At 45.3% G+C, this 18,213-nt stretch overlaps 2 protein-coding genes across 7 annotated transcripts in view; both read left to right on the plus strand.

The window, feature by feature from the left end:
- Window positions 1-1,261: 1,261 nt before the first annotated feature.
- DDX52 (DExD-box helicase 52) lies at window positions 1,262-8,558 on the plus strand. Its single transcript, XM_061363364.1, has 15 exons — window positions 1,262-1,386; window positions 1,562-1,775; window positions 2,258-2,382; window positions 2,581-2,766; window positions 2,972-3,115; window positions 3,689-3,800; window positions 4,086-4,158; window positions 4,304-4,507; window positions 5,126-5,216; window positions 5,744-5,866; window positions 5,989-6,139; window positions 6,525-6,600; window positions 7,214-7,285; window positions 7,659-7,751; window positions 8,266-8,558. Exons 1-15 carry the CDS (start codon window positions 1,300-1,302, stop codon window positions 8,351-8,353), a joined length of 1,839 nt encoding a protein of 612 aa, XP_061219348.1. The 5' UTR covers window positions 1,262-1,299; the 3' UTR covers window positions 8,354-8,558.
- Window positions 8,559-10,126: 1,568 nt separating this feature from the next.
- The window catches only part of SYNRG (synergin gamma), a 36,284-nt gene continuing 28,197 nt past the window's right edge, over window positions 10,127-18,213 (plus strand). For 5 of the 6 annotated variants that reach the window (XM_061363366.1, XM_061363367.1, XM_061363368.1 and 2 more), the window contains exons 1-5: window positions 10,132-10,218; window positions 14,651-14,691; window positions 15,894-16,012; window positions 17,560-17,690; window positions 18,016-18,121. In XM_061363366.1, the coding sequence (XP_061219350.1) occupies window positions 10,145-10,218; window positions 14,651-14,691; window positions 15,894-16,012; window positions 17,560-17,690; window positions 18,016-18,121 (471 nt within the window). In that variant the 5' untranslated portion in view covers window positions 10,132-10,144. Of the gene's footprint in view, window positions 10,219-14,650; window positions 14,692-15,893; window positions 16,013-17,559; window positions 17,691-18,015; window positions 18,122-18,213 lie in introns of all 6 variants that reach the window. The other variant, XM_061363365.1, reaches the window with a different exon arrangement.

Here is an 18,213-nt window from a genome sequence, read left to right on the forward strand (position 1 = left end):
CGCCTCTTGATTGCCCTGTACAGCTGAGCCAGTTGCTGGGCTGCTCCTGCCATTGCCTCCAGCGCTTCTTTCTCCATGCACAGCGGTGAGGCTGGATCGTATCTGTGGGAATCAAGGATTGAACATGTTAATGGGCACACTCCTTAGTCTAGGTGTCACTGGGACTGCTATGGGCTTTGAGTCAAACCTACACCGAAATGGTCCATGTGGGTCTTCAAAGCATGGAGTCATGGAATGGTTTTAGGGTTGGAAAGGACTTTAAGACCAGCTAGTTGAGGAGAGTCAACGTGGCATTGAGCCCTAAGTGGGTTTTAACACCACAGAATCATAGTTTTGGGGTTGGAAAGGACCTTAGGATCATCAAGTTCAAGAGATCATCGGAATTAGGAGGGTCTTGTAGGACTGAGCCCTAAACACTTTTTAATACCATAGAATCACGGAATGGTTTGGATGGGATGGGTTTAACTGGAAGCAAGAGAAAATATTCCTCTGCTTTCAGTTGTTGCAGCTCACAAAGGCACTTCCCCATCAATCCACAGACGGAACATGACACAAGGGATGAGCGGGGCAATGGGAAGTGCTACAAAGGCGCTGTTTTGCCTCCCCTGAAACACCCAGGGCCCAAGTTTACATCTCTAAGGGGCAGAGCGGCTGTGGCCAGCGGTGATCACCCCTGCTTGTGAAGCTGTGATGGATAGAGCTCAGGGCTTTAAGAGCAGATAATGCTGGTGTAAATCACCAGCGCTCAGCCACAGCCCAACAAAAACTGCCCTAAAAGGCTTTTGTCCTTTCATTCAGCCGAGATCTTCCTTAAAAACAGAGCAATTAACTCGCCATCAGGAATACACAAAAGGACAAAACGCTTATAAAGGTGTTGAACAGTTTTATGGCTCATATTGGATTTGGGGTTTCTGATTTGTTTAGACCTCACATAAATGATAAAACAGAAAGGAAACCGGGGATCAACAAACGTCACCCTCCCCTCCCGGTCCTTCCAGACCCCGGTACAGCTGCAGTGATGCGTCCGGAAGGGGCAGGAGGGGAGGGACCCACGTCCTTTCCACCCTCCTGCTGCCGACACGGCCGTGCCCTCCTCGGGGGTATCCTCCCCGGTGCCCCGGGCCTGCTGCGGCCTAGAGCGGAGCTCGGCCCGGTGGCGTCCGGCATCACGGTTGCCATAGCAACGCGGCGCCATGCCATCGCCGCCGAGGCGCCGTTGCTAGGATACGCAGCCAGGGGAGCCCGCCTCCGCGCTTCCGGAAGCGCTCGGTACTTCCGGTGTCGCTGCGCCGGGGCAGCATGGAGGCATGGGATCTGTTCCGGAGGTTGGGCGCCGGTGCCCGCTTTGACGTGCGGCGTTTCGGGCTCGATGCGAGGCGTTTCGGGGTGCGGTGGCACAGGGGGGAAGGATGGGAAGGGTTTGGGTTGCGTTCCCTGCGAGACGCCGGCTCCAGGGCCCTGTCCTTTCCGTGCGGGCGGCCCTCGGGCCTACTCGTGGCCCTGTGGTAACGGTCCGGGCGCGCCCGGGGACCTCACCGTTGTCCCCGCTCTCTTCCCGCAGGTGATAAGGGCAAACAGCGGCAGCGCCTCCCTGGAGAGCCTCGACTTCTTCGGGCACAAGGAGGGAGCCCCGGAGGGGTCTGCTGAGGAGGGCGGGGGGCTCGCAGGGGCTGGAGAGGAGGATGGAGCCGGGAAAAGCGGTGGAGAGACGGTGGGAAAGAGGAAACGAGCTGCAGAAAGCGGTGAAGGGAAGAGAAAAAAGAAAAAGGCACGAGGTATTCATATATAGAGATATATATATATATGTGTGTGTGTGTGTCCCTGGTGGCAAACCCTGATGGAGTTCATGTTAATTACCTGTGTCAGTTTACTTTAAATCTGAAGGTACTGTAGGTCATTCTACCAGAAAACAAGAGGGTTCTGGGGTCATTGCCTGTGCCAGAGCTGATAAATAATTGGCCAGATTAAAGGCTCAAGGCCAGGTTGGACACAGGGGCTTGGAGCAAGCTGCTCTAGTGGAAGGTGTCCTTGCCCATGGCAGGGGTTGGGACTGGATGAGCTTTATGGTCACTTCCAACCCAAACCATTCCATTGTTTGGTGTTAAGATACAGGGAATGTGGCTGCTGTCCTTCTTTAGTCTTCGTTACCTTTAGTGGGAATCAGAGAATAAAGTTTTGCAGTGTTCTTTTCTACTAAATAATGTTTGTCTGGGTTTTACTAATGAAAGATCTATTTTTATGGAACCTTCAGGAGCAGGAGCAATACCAGAGTTGTCAGAAAGTAATGGGATAAAGTGGATGTCCTCTCTGGAAGCAAAATACGAAAATGCAAAAGACAAAAAACCTACTGCAGAAAAACTTGAACGCTTGAGAAGACAAAAGGTAGAAGCATGGGGGTTTAATGTAGCAAGAGATTCCTTGGATTCTGTGGGCTTTTCAACTGAAAATTGAGGTTCATTTATGGGAATTTCTCTTGGGAAGAGGGTGACTGAATATGGGGGAAAATAACCACAAGGTGAATACGCATTTCTTTCATTTTATACTGTCACAGAAAGAAAGAGTTTGTCTTTTGCCTTTTAGATAAACCGCTTCAGAAATCAACACAAGATCAGTGTCCAAGGAACAGATCTTCCTGACCCGATTGCCACGTTCGATCAGCTTCAGAAGGAATACAAAATCCACCCCAAAATCATGGAGAATATTCAGGCTGCTGGTTTCCGGGTCCCAACACCCATCCAGATGCAGGCGATCCCTGTCATGCTTCACGTAAGCTTTTTTGGTGCTGCAGTTGATTAGAGTTGGAGAGCAGTGTTCTTGAGCTGTGCTTTTAAGGGTGTATTTTGGGTTACTTTGTGGCATTCATATGTATGTGAATGTGATTTATCTTTTTTGAGGGGGTGTGTTTTGCTTTGGGGTGATTTTCTTTTTGTTTCCCTAGTAAAATATAAGACCCTTCTTGTTTTCCTTATAGGGTCGAGAACTTCTGGCTTCAGCTCCTACTGGGTCTGGAAAAACACTGGCATTTTGTATTCCTCTCCTAACACACCTAAAACAACCTAGGAACAAAGGATTCAGAGCTCTGATCATATCACCTACGAGAGAACTTGCTAGCCAGGTGGGTGTTGAGGGGAAAGTGGTATCGAGGTACTTCAAAGTTTTCACTCTGAATCAGTAAAATAGCCCCTTAGTAAATAGGTCTTCTTCCTTTATTACCCTCAGATACCAGAAAAAAAGCTGTTTTAAACATTTCTTTTGAGCTTTTAGTCTTCTGTGAAATAGCTGCATATCTAGTGCCTTGGTCTGATCTGAGTGATTAGTTTAGAGGCTGAAGATTCTTTGATCACATTTAAAACTGCCCAGTGCTTAGATGCTCTTAATCCCTGCTTTTGTATCTGCTATAAAGGATAAAATTTTTGTGCTTTTCCCAAACACAGAATTTCAACAAATAACTTCAATATTAAAGCTCTGTTAGGAAACTGAAATCAAAATGACAATTTGGGCAGAGTTCCATTTATATTCAAATGGGCTAGAAAGCTGCATTTTATTATGCTAAGGAAACTAGACAGTGCTGGAACTGAGGTGATGCTTGAAGCTGTATCTGCAGCATTGTCTGCAGGTTTTCTGGTTAGAAAAGCTCATCAGCTCAGTTTGAAAGTTGATTATTTGATCTCTGTTGCTGCCTCCCCAGACACATCGGGAGCTGGTGAAGCTGGCTGAGGGGACAGGCTTCAGGATACACATGATCCACAAGGCAGCAGAAGCAGCAAAGAAGTTTGGGCCCAAGTCTTCAAAGAAATTTGGTAATTGTAACTACTGAAGTGCTTCTAAAAACTGAAAGAATGTCCTTGACCTTTGTCGTCTTTTCTGGCCTGTGTGGTTTTGAAGAGCTCAGTTCATACCACTCGAGATGTGCAGTGTATTGCTCAACACTAAAAAAGTAGTTGGTGTGGAAGAAGTGGGAATTGAGACTGCCAGGGGACCTCTGGCAGATTGAGTTGGAGCTTGTTTCTCAGGGCTCTGTTAGTCTGGCTTATTTTGTGTCTTTTTCAACGTTTTGCCTCTTCTTTTCTCCTTTCTTCCTACAGATATACTGGTTACTACTCCAAACAGACTCATTTATTTGCTGAAGCAAGATCCTCCAGCAATAGACTTGAGCAGGTACTCAAGAGTCTTTCTCAAATCTGGCTTTGCTACTAGCTTTGACACTGAAGGTTTGAGTAGCCCTCACATCTGTGATGCGTCTGTTAGAGCTTTTACCTTCTCCCCGCATGACTTGCTGAAAGGAGAACCTCTCTGTTCCCAGTGTGGAGTGGCTGGTGGTGGACGAGTCGGACAAGCTCTTTGAAGACGGGAAGTCAGGGTTCCGGGAGCAATTGGCCTCCATCTTCCTGGCATGCACATCCCACGTGGTGAGGCGAGCCTTGTTCAGCGCCACCTTTGCCCATGACGTGGAGGAGTGGTGTAAGCTCAACCTGGACAGCGTGGTTCTGGTGTCCGTTGGAGCAAGGTGGGTGTGCAGGTGGATGCTGACTGTCCTCCTTGCGTTGATGACTGTGTTGTGAGTCTGAGAACTGCAGGGTTGTGTAGCATGGAGATCTTTCTCACGTGTTGGGAAAAGGGTTTTCCTTTGCTCATTACTTGATCATCAGATAACCATCAAACCATCAGTCTTAGCAGTGGGTTCTGGTAAAATAAGTTTGTCTTGCAATATTTCTTGTTCACCAGCTGGTATTTTATGATGGTTTTTTATAAAAACCTAAATAAATGTCTAAATAGAGAAACATAGATTATATTATAGATTATATTTTTGTACAATTTGTAATAATATGTATTTTTATGAAAATGTAGACTCTTACATACTTGGATTGTATTTTGGTTAGTATTTTTTCAGTATTAAATTCCATCAGTTTTATATTTTATATACAATTGGATATTTTAATTATCTTAATATTATTAATAGTATATTAAACTAACTATGATTTAGATTAGATGTTATTATTCAGTTTTTCAACAAACTAGTTTACTGCCATTTATAATGCTATATAAGAAGCGTGGCAGGCAGCACACATGAACACGTGTGTCTAACCCCAGTGACAGCAGCACACTTCTGTGTTCCTGCTTTTAGGAACTCAGCTGCAGAGACAGTCGAACAGGAGCTGCTGTTTGTTGGCTCTGAGACAGGAAAGCTCACAGCCATGCGGGAGCTTGTGAAAAAGGTAACTGGGAGGGATGGAGGACGTTCTGCTTGTGGCCACACTGAGCTGTGTGTTCTGTCCGAGACTCAGTTTCCTGGGACAGAGTCTTCCCTGGGACACATGTTAATCCATTGTCCAAATCTGGTGTGCAAGAGGAAGAGTAAGTACCTGCCTCAGAAAACTGAGTGTTCCCCGTTCTTGACTATGTATTGGAGTTTTGCTCTGTAGCAGTTTGCACTAACAGTCTGTTTCATTTCACTGGGCAGTGAGTGGGCTGTTCATATTGAGTTGAGGGGGAAAGAAATCTGGTTTTATGGATTAAAATGCCACCAACAGCCAGGAAGCATTCCTTCAAAGGAAGTGGAGATGAACCTGCCTAGTTCTGACTCCCAAAGACTTGGCTAGTCAAGAAAACACTCCAACCAAAGCAAAATCCATCCTCCGAGATATAAAATACTGGGGCTTTTTAAGTCTTTAGTAGCTTTGGGTCTGCAACCAGTAACAGTAGGAAAAGGACTTGACCCTTAGACAGACTTATTCTTTTGCAGGGTTTTGCTCCTCCTGTCCTTGTTTTTGTGCAGTCTATTGAGAGGGCTAAAGAGCTTTTCTATGAACTTATTTACGAAGGCATCAATGTGGATGTCATCCATGCAGACAAAACTCAGCAACAGGTAGGAGGATATAATTTCTTCTCAAGAAACACTTCAGAAAGAAAGGTTTTTACACAAGAGTTAGGAAGCAAGTTCAGATTAAATTGGTAAATCTCGTAAGTACCTTTCTTTCTTCTTCCTAGAGAGATAATGTAGTTCACAACTTCAGAGCTGGGAAGATCTGGGTGCTCATCTGCTCAGCCTTACTAGCTCGAGGCATTGACTTCAAAGGAGTGAATATGGTCATCAATTACGATTTGCCAACGAGTGCAGTGGAATACATCCACAGGATAGGTGGGTGATTGTTCACAAGTTATGGCTTTTATCTCATTTCCTAGATCTTTAAGGTAGATGCTGCTGTGCATGAGCAAAAATCCTGAAACCAAGCCTCCTCTTTTGCTGCAGCATGAGCATCTACATTGCTCGAGCCAGTTTATGTCTGGGTTCAGCTTTTGGTAAAACCATATTACTTTTTGTCAGTCTTCTATGACTGTTAAATATTCAGAAATACATAAGGAGGCCAACAAGAGAGCTGGAAAGGGACTTAGAAGAGCATGTGGTGATAGGACAAGGGGGATAGCTTTAAACTGACAGCGGGGAGATGAGATATTAGGAAGATGAATAGAATAAAAGGAGATATTTAAAGTAAAACCTCTCTCTGCAAATCTTTGTTTGGCAGGTCGTACTGGGAGAGCTGGGCACACAGGAAAAGCAGTCACTTTCTTCACAGAGGATGATAAACCTTTATTACGGAGGTAAATTGGAAACATGATAGAGCTAAAATGGTTTCTTGTGTTCTGTATCGTGTGCTGCTGAATCATGTTGTGTCTGGTGCCACATACCTCCTCAGCACAGTACTGCCATGCTATGGAAACCCAAGGCTCTTAACAAATGGAGAACTCTGTGTCAGTGTGGTAGAACTAAAGGCAGTACAGCAGTATGGGAAAGACTGAGAACATTTCAATGTAAGGTTTCTTTCTGAAGCCTTTCACTTATGCAGCAAGGGAGGAACTAGCATCCTTTCCCTTCTTTCAGTCATGATGCCAATAACGACAAGGCGATGGCTGCTTCCTTATGTCCAGAATTACTTGGTTTCATTCTCTGGTTTTGCTTACTGCCTTGTCCTCATCTCCTTGAAGACTGTACTCGCCTAGTTTCAATTTGTTTAAATGTATCCAAATGGAGTCATTAGTTTCATTTAGCCTTTTATGTCTTTTTGTTTCTTCTTCATCGTACTTCAGATTTGCTTTTGTGTACACAACAAGAAGACAGCCAGTTATTAGGGATTGTTGTTCTCCACCAAAGATGCTTCTCTCTTGTCCAGGCACTCACTGTCAGTGTTGATCTCTTCCTTCCTCTCCTTTCCAGTATAGCCAATGTTATTCAGCGAGCTGGCTGTCCTGTGCCAGACTACATAAAACACCTCCCCAAACTGCAAAGGTATGTTCACTTGAGTACTTTCCCACTTTGTTTCCCATTTTTAAAGCCTGCAGGAGTGGTGGCGGGGGTATAAGGGTTAGGAAGATCTAGCTGTTTGCAATGTAACTGCAGTTTAGCTGCAAAAGGGATTTTGGACAGGATGGGGGTGGCCATTTTTAACCAGACAAAAATGGAAACAGAATTCCCAACTTAACGTTTTTTCTGGAGTAAAGTTTGTTTGGGTGTCTTGGAGACAGCCTGGCTAATCCTGGAATAAAGGAAAATACATTCAGAGGCATAAACGTGTAACAGGTAAAGGTTTCATAATCTGTTTCATTTACTTTGGATATTAATTTTTGCCCTTTAATCCTTCTTCACTAAATGTTATTCTCAGCAAACAAAAGAAGAAATTCATTAAGAAACCATTGACGAGAGAATCCATTTGTACCACTCCTGAGTGCTTCTTGAGAAAGGGCAAAAGGAAAATGTAAGTAGGTTTTTCTCAAGAGGAGGTGAGAGATGCTGTTTACCCAGAGAAGGTTCAGCAAGCTTCTGCCACAATAATAACTTATTTAAGTGATAACTGATTTTAGTGATGGTGGAGTTTTAGTGTCAGTACCTGTCCTGTGGGAATTGGATTAATGCTGTCAGTTTGTCTCAACGTGGTGCCATGTATCAATGATGGCAAGCTGAGTTTAAACCACTGGCCTTAAAGCTGGGATTCAGAGTAGCTGTTGCTTGGCAGAACTCATCCTCTATTCTTCTGGCAAAGGGCTGGCTTTGATTTTAACACATAGAGGGCTAATACAGGAAGCAGGTCTTACGTTGTAATGATAAAGCTCACAGAGACTTGGTGTGTAGCAGTTTGCTATAGTGAAGTGGTCATAAAGAACACCATTACTAGCACTTTGGGGTCTTGCTACTGAAGGATTTATGGCACGACTGCTGTCTGTGTCATGGCTGTCGTACTTCATACACGATGTTCAATGTATTTCTTGTAGGAAAACTACCAAGCAAAGTCTTAAGGGAAAAAAGAAAGCTAAAGAAGATAAAAAGGGCAGTAAGCTCCAGCCTGTTTCCAAAAGCTGAATAAGAACAGACTGTGTGTGAAGAACAGAAGAATGAAGATAGCTGCAACAGTGAAGGGAGAAAAGTATCCCTAATGCTTCCTCCTGGGTGAAGATGGATGTTTACATGCAAGAAAGTCTCTACTGAAATACTGGTAGAGGATTCCTGAACGCTTCTTATAGAAGCTGAAGACTCTGCTCTTGCAATAAATGACTTCTGGTTCTGACCAATAGTTTAAAAATAGCATCTGTTCGTGTTGCTCTCACACAGTTTCACGTTAACACCTTGGAAATGCAGTCAGTTCTGTGTCCAGATCACCCCTACTATGTTTGTCAGACATCAGAAGATTCAGTGGCAGAGAATCCCTGGCCATTAAAAAAAATCCAAACCAAACCCACTTGTATGTGAAAGTAAAGCCTCTTTCCTCCTCCTTTTTTGCTTTTATAGACTCATTTTGAAATAAGTAATGCTTTACATGTCTGTAACTCTCAGTAATTTTGCACTGTTTTGTATGTAAGCCTCAAACCAGAACAGTCATTAAAGATTCTAATAGGGGGACCTGCGTTGATGGAACAAGGCTGCAGGCATTATTCCTTAGCTTGGCCACACTCCACATGTTTTCCACCTTCCAAACGGGTTCCAAGTCCACCGTGGCCATGTCAGAATTCCAGTAATGCAGGAATGGCTTCTCCTTTGCACCTCCAATTCTTTAAGCAGGATTTTCTTCTTACCTTGTCCTACTTAATGCAGTTTGGAAATGGATCCCAGGTCCTTATAGCTCATTCACAGCACAGTGCTCACATTACATCACATTGTGCTCTATGAGACACTGATGGAGGTCCTGTGTCCTCTTTGACTTGTTTCTGAGCTAGGCTTGCTTTGTTTGCAAGAACAAGAAGTGTATCTTGTGTTTGGGTTATGTAGGAAACAGGGTCTTCCTTTTGACATCTATGAATGGATGTGCCTGTATTTAATAGAACTGAAGCTGTATATTCTGGTAAATACCCAGTTGGCTGCTGCAAGATGATGGATGCGATGTGGAATGCTTAACAACGAGTGAGAAATTAGCAATATTCACCTTTAAAGGCACTGCTAACACATGGAATAGTGGTAGTGGGAGAGAAAGCAGCTTGCAGTTACGAGTGCATGTTTTGCATAGCAGGGTGCAGTTCTAATACTGCTGAAGATGAGAGCACAGCTCTTTCTGAGGTACTTTGCTTTAAAATGAGAAATTAGGTCGCACTTTGCTCTTTCTCTGAGGCTGTGTTTGATGAACACTGGTCAGTCACTTATAAAGGCCTTTAAGCAATGGCCTTTATCAGGATTCACCCTTCCATCACACCAAGTGCTGCCTTTGCCTGAGGTGAAGAACACTTTGTCATGTGGAAGCTTTGGCCAACCTTATGAAGAGAGAGGAGCTGCTTCTGCATGACTGTCCAGTGCATCCTATAGCACCCCATCAGTCGCACTTTGCAATGCTTGAGGGTTTCGGCTGGCTCAATGACCAGGTAATGGACAGTCCCAGTGCCCTGGGCAAGGGGCATGTGTGGCAGAGCGGCACCGGGCTGCAGGCCACCCTGGGGCTGCGTTTATCCCCTTGGTGTGAGGGAAGGCCATGGGTGAAGTGGCTCTACCCACACAGCCTCGCGCTTAAAGCCGGTCCTGAGGGGAAGGCCGGGCCCTTCCGCCCGCTTCCCCCCGGTGCTGCTCCTGAGGGGGGAGCCGCTCTGTGGGCGGGCCGCGGCCGGGCCCAGCCCCGGAAGCCGCCGCCGCCGGCGGGGCTCAGCTGACAGCCGGGGCCGGAGCGGGAAGATGGCGCTGCGGCCGGGACCCGGCGCGGGGGGACCCGGAGCGGCGGCTGCGGGCGGCGGAGCGGGGCCCGCCAGGTCGGTGGTGGCGGAGCGGCAAAGGGCGAGGGGCGGAGGGAGACAGATGGGGGGGAAATGGAGGTGTAAGCTTGGGGCTGAGGCGGACATGGGAGCGGCAGAGGTAAGGGGGAGGCCTGCGGGGTGGAGGCTCCGGGTACCGGTGGAGTGTGGGAGCAGAAGGGGCAGGGCCCAGCCGGGCTGTGGGGGGGACCGGGTGTGAGGTACGTGGGGTCCTGGGTGGGGTGTGAGGGCCCTGGGTAACGTATATAGGGTTTTAGGTGGGGTATGTGGTGGTCAGGGTGGGGTGTAGGGGCTCTAAGTGAGGTATGTGTGGTCTTGGATGGGTTGTGTGGGTCCCGGGCAGGCTGTGTGGAAAGCAGCCATGGTGGCTCCACAGTGCGTTGTGATTCATTAGCGTTTTAGGAACCCCCGGCTTGTCAAGGCTCGGGCAGGGGTAGCCCCCTTGCCATCAGGCTCTGCAGCCGCAATCTCAGACATGGGGTGGAGAGGGGTTCCGGGATTTCACCATCCCTGCGTGCTGTCAGCAGTGATAAACGCTGCTTATCACCACGGCTGCAGGATGGAGCCGCTGCTGTGGGGAGCTTCGTGGTCCCCTCCATCCCACAAAGGGCGCTTCAGCAAAGAGAGAGGACTGAGGAGTAGTGTCAGGAGGAAGAAACAGTGGTCTGTGAACGTATAGCTGTGTTCCTAAAAAGGCCTCTGAAGGCTTAAGTAATTACTCTTTAACGTAGGCTCTTGAGTGTTCTTTATCTGTTGTCCTGCTTCCAGGGAGAGTGAGTGCATTTTGTGCTTCACAGATACATGCCTGAAGCTGCCCTGGATCTCTGAGGAGTGCAGTTGTGTTGGTGTGATTTGGGATGGAATGGGTTGCCCAGGGAGGTTGTGAATGCTCCATCCCTGGCAGTGTTCAAGGCCAGGTTGGACGAGGCCTTGGGTGATATGGTTTAGAGTGAGGTGTCCCTGCCCATGGCAGGGGGGTTGGAACTGGATGATCTTAAGGTCCTTTCCAACCCTAACTATTCTATGTGAGGAGGGCAGGTCTGCACCGGGGTGACCTCGTGTATATAGGCTTATGTCCAGGTGTATGCATGTGCCTGTGCATGCTGTGCAAGGGATGGGATGCTGTCGTCGTGTTTCCCTGTGTATATAAAGCTGGAACAATCCTTGTGAGGGGCTGGATAACCCCTCTGACCTCTTAGAGCAACGCTAGGAAGTAAGACTGTAAGGCCTTGAGAAATGAAGGGATTTAAAAGGCATTGTTTGCCATGGTTGGTACTGTGGTTTCCTTGAGAATGAAGTCTGGAGGTGGAGGAGAAAAGTTCCTTTCCCTGTGTGGGTTCTTTGCCTTGTTTCACATTGATTTGTGTGGATTTCTGCCATTCACCCATACTATGACAGCCTGCATTGCATTGGTAGAGTTGTACTGATGGGGAATGAAGGGGTTTAAAAATCCACTTGTAGATGGGAAAATGCTGTGTGTGGTTTGGAGCTCTGTGAATACAGACAAGGATTTGCTGCTTTCCATGCTCCTGCATTTGGACTGATGCTGATGGCTGGTTGGCTTGGGTTTTGGCTTTTTTAAGCTGCCTATTTGAAATACATATCTATAAGTATTTACTGCTTTAAGAGCCCTTTTGTAGGGCAATTGCTTTGTTTTCCTTCTATTCATTTTATTTGTGCATTGCACACATATTACACTTTCTTGTTGCATGAGCCTAGATGGTGAAGTGCTTCTGCTCTTGAGAACCACAGAAATATCTGCAGGTGCATTAAACCCTTGTGGAAATAAGAAGTAAGCAGCTCTATTGAAACATTGTGCTTGATGATAGTGCACTAATCTATATGCTTTAAACACCTGGGGTCATAAGGGTTCCCATTGTCTGGAAAGTCATTTAAAAGCATGCAGTCAGCCTGCTATAAATGTTCTTTTAGCCCCCAAGTAGCGAATTGCTCCTTTCAGATGGCTTAATTTATCATGCCCATCCTTTTTTCTTCCCCGTTAAAAAAGAGAAGCTATTCTAATTTGGTTAATAATCATTTTGTCTGTTCTTAATCCTCCTCTCGGTGCTGTTATTTGGAGATAACTGGAATCAAACTGCTTTCTTTAAAAGAAACTTATTTCTGTTACATTTATCACTACATGCTTATGAAGTTTAGTGGTTTTCTGTGGTGCTCCAGGTGACCTCCGAGATGGCTGTGCCTCAGCCATGAGCATCAGATGTGTCTGGGCATTTCTTTAGCACTGTAGTGTATAAGTAAAGCTCCTGTTGCTCAAATAAAGAAGTTGATGGGGGCTATGTGTGAGGCTGATGTTGGCACTTGCACATCTAAGTGAGTGAGGTTCATGATGAACTCAGGCCGCAGGTATGGAGCACTGTGCTGTAGGAGCTTTGCTACTTTAACTACCTCTTCTTGCAGTGCCCTCCAGTTAACTGCAGGGTTTTTTGTCAATTGTTTTCCTTTCAACAGAGACTCATAAATAAGTCAGGAGCTCTGTAGAAAGGGATAAATATTTAATAGTCTGGCCTTTATTTGCCTCCAGCAAGCAGTGGTACCTTGCTATGCGTGTTCAGGTTCCAGTACGTATGCTGCTTTGGAAGAGTTCTTCTTGACTGGATTCCCCAACAAGAAGGGCAAGCATGAAGCTGTGAACATTTATCCATACTTGTGAGCTTTTCAGAAGTAACTTTTGATAGTTCATCATTCTGACTAAATGAAGAATGGTGTGTTTTTATGATGCCTACAATTGTTGCACTTATAGGTCTGGCTTACGCAGGTACTGTGCTCCATCCCTGGCAGTGCTCGAGGCCAGGTTGGACACAGGGGCTTGGAGCAAGCTACTCTAGTGCAAGGTGTCCCTGCCCATGGCAGGGGTTGGGGCTGGATGAGCTTTAAGATCCCTTCCAACCCAAACCCATTCTGTGATTTGCACTTGCACTTGTTTTAAGGGGAGATATTGCTGAAGGAGGCAGTCTGCACGGACAACTGTTGCCATAGCTGAAACCAAACGCAGGCAAAATCCCTCTGTGATTTTCAGCCATTTGTCTTCATGATGTTAATGTTTGTGCGCTAATAAGTGGATTAAAAAAGTCCAAATTGAACCCCAGTCAGTTGAATAGACCTTGGCTGCAGTGTGAATGGTGTGGACCGAAGCCCAGCTCTTGTTTTGGGATGAGGTAGCGTGTGTCTGCACAGCTCTCCAGAGAGAGAAACCAAACCCTGTGGTAGTTGAGGCTGATGAGACCTGAACCTGCTGGAAAGAGTAGGTGTGTGTGAGTTGTTTAAGGAGAAACTAGCACAGGGTGGTCAGGGTAAAAGAGGAAGCTTCAGTATTGGGAAGGTTCTGAGTTAGAGGATGAAGAGTAATATGGGTTGTCTTGGTGACCGTGTAACCTGCTGTCTGTACGGTGGGTAGGTGCAATTTACTCCGGGATAAATACATAATTTAAATTCCCTATTTTATCTCAGTGCTCCTGTTACACAGCTCTTTTATATTTATAAACCAGGTTGGCTTTCAGAACTCCCTGCAGGTTTTGAAAGCCCGTCTGCAGCCACCGATGGCAGCGTTTTCTTCTTCAGTTTCTTTTACATCCACCCTTGTACTAAGGAATATTGAATATCTATAAGTGTGTTCCCTTTCATGGCACTTTGATGTAGTAGCTGAGACAGTGGGTGAGGTTCTTGTCTGGTGAATTACTGCTGATGTGGGTTTTGGGGAGCTGCTTGCAAATGAGACTTGAAGTTCTTTGTTGCTCTTTGGCAGCACAGCCCACGCTGTGTTTCAAAGTGAGGGCTAGCAGTTCCCATTAGGATTTCAGCTGAAATCTCAACAGTTCTTCCTCCAGGTGCACTTTGCCCTTGATACTGGAATAGATATTTTTCCAAGGCACTATTTTTCTTGTAATTAGGTACAGTTGAGAAAATAGAAACTGTATTGTTTTAAAGGGCAAAAATGCCGAGGTGATGGGGTTCCATGGATAATTTACCTCTATGCAGAAAACTATTCCTCAGCAGCTGAGAACTATTGTTTGGTGCAGGTAATGGTCTTGCTGAATCAGAGACTTCAACAGGAGATGCTTATTCATTCTGCAGCGCTTGAAGGCCGACACGGACAAACTGACCTGTTCCCAACCTGCATAGGTGCCAAACCTTGTGGGTGATGTGGATGAGTCAAAGCCATTTTAGCGCTGCTGGGGAGGATAAGATCTATTTCTCCCTAGCCTGGCAGCTGTGGTGGTGCTGGTGGCACTCTGGTGTTTTGGGGGATCCCTGTGAGGAGTGGCTTTTCCCTGTGCTGGGGTTGTGAGACCTGAAAGATGAGGGGAAAGTGCTGACCACAGGTGGGCAGGGATGCTGATGTGCAAATCGAGGTAGCTTTTTCAACCATTTACATGATAGATTTTCACCTATCCTTGTTTTCCTCCTGCAGCTTCATGTTTCCTGTCGCAGGTGGTTTGGGCCCCCCTCAAGGTATGTATCAGCTTAAGGTTTTGAGCACAAAGTTCTTTGTTTCAGGTACATTAATCAACTTCAAATAGTTCTGCAGTGATGCTCAGAAGTGTGATTGTGAATTCAGCTCCACAGCTGGTTTTCCCCTTGAATTCAGTGCTGGTGATCTGACTCTCACAGCTCTATTTATATAACTTTCTGTGCATTGTTGCAGTAGCAGCATTACCAGAGTGCTACATTAAACGATCTAGGAAAAATACTTCTCTGGTTTTTAACCCGAATTTGCCTTTAAGATGTTTGTGTTGTTTTGAGTGTGGCATTTAACCTCTTTATGCTTCATCTACCAGCTGTGTATACCCATATTGTGTGGGTGTTGCAAGACCTGGTAAATATTTACAAAGCACAGCAAGACCCTGGGACAAGAGTCACAACCTGTGTGGAAAGTATTAATACAATAGGAGAGCCTCAGCCTTAAGTTACCTTTGTTCTCATTCCTGCTGCAGTGCTCTTTGTTTAATTAATGGAAAATACAGGGAGAACTCGTAGGGAAAGCAGAGAGTTGCCTTATAAAAGTTGCAGGGACTGATATATGGATCATTCTCCAGTGTTGTGTCCTTCCTGGAGTGCTTTTGCCTGTGATGTTCAGTTATGCACAGTTATAATTGTCTCGTGGTGTACTGGTAACAAGTGACAGCAAAATATGAGAGATGAAACTGCTACAACATGATCCACTTGGTTTTATCCAGTGAATTAATACACTCCAGCTTGGTTTGTCCAATTCTGTTGAAGTTTAGCTGCCAAATCCTGCACCCATTCTAATACACACAGGGGGCTAATGAAGCTACAGACAAGTTACCCAGCCAGATCAGGGTGTGAAGCTGCCTTGTGATGACTTTATTTCCCAAGACTTATCTTCAAAAGCTGCCAGTTTGTCAGCTTCCCTCTTCAAGAGGAAGGGACAATTACAGCACCAGTCAGTCTGTTAATTACATCTTGTTAATTGGAACTGACCCTTTCACAAATCACAGGGGAAGAAACCCACAGAGAATCCTTAGGATGGTGGGAGGATTCATCAGCTTAGTTGGTGGGAAAGCCCCATAACAATTCTTCCTTCAGACTGATCACTTATGCAGACAGCCCAGCAAGACTGAGAGCTTTTTCCTTCCCTTTGGTGGCAATTAAACACTAACTGGGAGCTTAACTTATTTCATGTTTTGTTGTAGGGATGATTCCTATGCAACAGCAAGGGTTCCCAATGGTTCCTGTCATGCAGTCCAACATGCCGGGCATGATGGGGATGAATTACGGTTCTCAGATGCCTCCTGGACCCATGACCATGCAGGTGAGTGGCAATGAAATATGGACTGAAGTGAGATAATGTGAAGAATTAAAGATAAGTTAAAGAATTCTCCAAGTTTCACTGGGATCTGGATGGAGGCAGTGGGAGATTTTGGCACACACTGTATAGAGTCAAGAGAAGTGAGGGTGTAGTGCAAGGACAGCATCAGTAATATTTAAAATAACCTGGATGCTATAGGCCAGTCAGAGATGTCAGAATCTGAACATTGATTTCATTACACGTGCTGTGACACCAGGGTGTGATAAGAGAAGCATGGTCTCAGAACAGGAAAGGAAACAAAAGCATCAACAAGATGGTAAAAAGGTACCAGATGCCACCTACTCCAAAGTGTGGCTAGTAATAGTATTGAATTGTTAAGTCACTCTAATTCAAAACTTCCACAACACACCTCTTCTGTCTTCTTAACTTTGCTTTGTGCTTTTTCTGCCTTTGCTTTATGTACTTACTGTAAAAGTGGTGTCTTGGGCAGTGTTTTACATGAGACCTTCATAAACCGATCAGAAGTGACTGTGTCCACAATCTGATTGTGACCAATTTAATTAATGGTCTTATCCCTTTGTAACTCCAATGCTGGCGTTCATAGAATGGAATTTCCTGAGTGTAGGTGGCAATTTATAGCTTTGTTTTTAAATACCTTGATGTAGGGAGCAAGGAATCTTAAATGGGCTGGATTTTCTCATTTGATCAGTTCTCCCATTTGTCCTATTTCCTATGTTTCATTCTCATTCTTTTTTTTTTCCCTAAAGTAACTTTGTCTCTAACTCTGCTGTTGCTAATTGAGCAGTAAGAATGGAAAATGAGGAGCTAATATGTTTTCACTCCTTTAATATTTTTCTGTTTAGCACCATATGTGCTTATGTACAAATTTGCACTCTGCTGAAATGGAACGTTTTGGCATGGTTCTGTAGCCAAATTGCTGTGACAAAGTGAACTGATCACATCTGGCCATGTCTTTACCCTCCATTCGTTTTGTGAAATCTATAGTAGGAAGATTGAGAGCTGGTCTAAAACTAATGAGTAACTTTTGTTCTCTTTTCAAGTGTACCAAATACAAAATGAATGGTAAGAGAAGGAAATTATTTTCTGGACCTTTCTATTTTAAGCAGTCACTGCTGCTATAATTGTACCAGAATGTATTTATCAGCAAGTGTTTCTGATACAGACACAAGTTATTCAGACAAGTCTCCTCTTGGCTGCTGTTGTATCGTGTCTCCCTCCCTTGGACGCTGGATAAGCTGTTAGTGAAATGACTAGAGCACATTTTGTGGCATCCTTTGTTGGACAGGAGTGTGCACCTCCAACAGGGTATTTAAAAGTATTATGTGATCACTCAGCATAGGAAACAATGCAACTGTAACTCGAGAGGGAAGAGTGCCATCTACTGAGAGACCAGCGCTCTGTGCTGCTCGTCCAGCTCTTCATTTTATGAGATCCCCCTCGTTTGTAACGTGTCAGGGTGTCACTGCCAGAGCTTTGGCTTTTTCTATGGAAAAGATAACCTTGGAGTTGTGTTATTTACTTCTTTCTAGGGTGGCATGCCCTTAGGGCCCATGCCAGCGACTGGAATGCCTTACATGGGACAGGCTTCTTTCCTGGGAATGCGCCCAGCAGCCCCGCAGTACACCCCGGACATGCAGAAGCAGTTTGCAGAGGAACAGCAGTAAGTGACACTTCACTGACTTGGAAAATGCTGCTTTTTAAAGGGGGACATGTACTGTGGAGGGGGGGTTTACTCAGTAAATATATTGATAGTTCCTCTACAGAAGTAGTCTGTTTAGGGCTCAATGCTGTTGAGATCATTCCGTTGCGTGTGAAGGCATCTATGAAGTTAGTAGTGGCTGTAACCCAGCTCTGAGAAGAAGCAGAAATGTGTACACTGAGACACGTGAATTAGAGACAGAACAAAAATCAAGCAGAAGTTTGCCATGAAAACTGTAATTAAAAAGTATTTTTAGACTTGTTTTTTAACATTATTTCTTCTTCAGGAAGAGGTTTGAGCACCAGCAGAAATTCTTGGAGGAGGAAAGGAAACGGCGCCAGTTTGAAGAGCAGAAACAAAAGCTGAGACTCCTAAGCAGTGTGAAACCTAAGGTACGTCCTAAATAACAGCTGCAGTGTTTCTTTCTTCAGGCTTTTTTTTTAATGGCTTGTAATGGGATGATCTTTTTCAACAAGCAAATAAG

The sequence above is a fragment of the Neopsephotus bourkii genome, unplaced genomic scaffold, assembly GCF_033783945.1.
Source record: "Neopsephotus bourkii isolate Nb327-2 ecotype Australia unplaced genomic scaffold, CSIRO-AGI_Nbou_v1 NB_1154, whole genome shotgun sequence".
NCBI classification, from domain to species: Eukaryota; Metazoa; Chordata; class Aves; order Psittaciformes; family Psittacidae; genus Neopsephotus; species Neopsephotus bourkii.

What these genes read in the sequence shown, in the direction of transcription:
- DDX52 (XM_061363364.1), top strand. Translation starts at nt 1,300, where the DNA reads ATGGAGGCATGGGATCTGTTCCGGAGGTTGGGCGCCGGTGCCCGCTTT. An exon ending in CACCTCCCCAAACTGCAAAG is followed by an intron (nt 7,286 to 7,658) that starts GTATGTTCACTT and finishes TGTTATTCTCAG; the next exon opens with CAAACAAAAGAAGAAATTCA. An exon ending in AGAAAGGGCAAAAGGAAAAT is followed by an intron (nt 7,752 to 8,265) that starts GTAAGTAGGTTT and finishes TATTTCTTGTAG; the next exon opens with GAAAACTACCAAGCAAAGTC.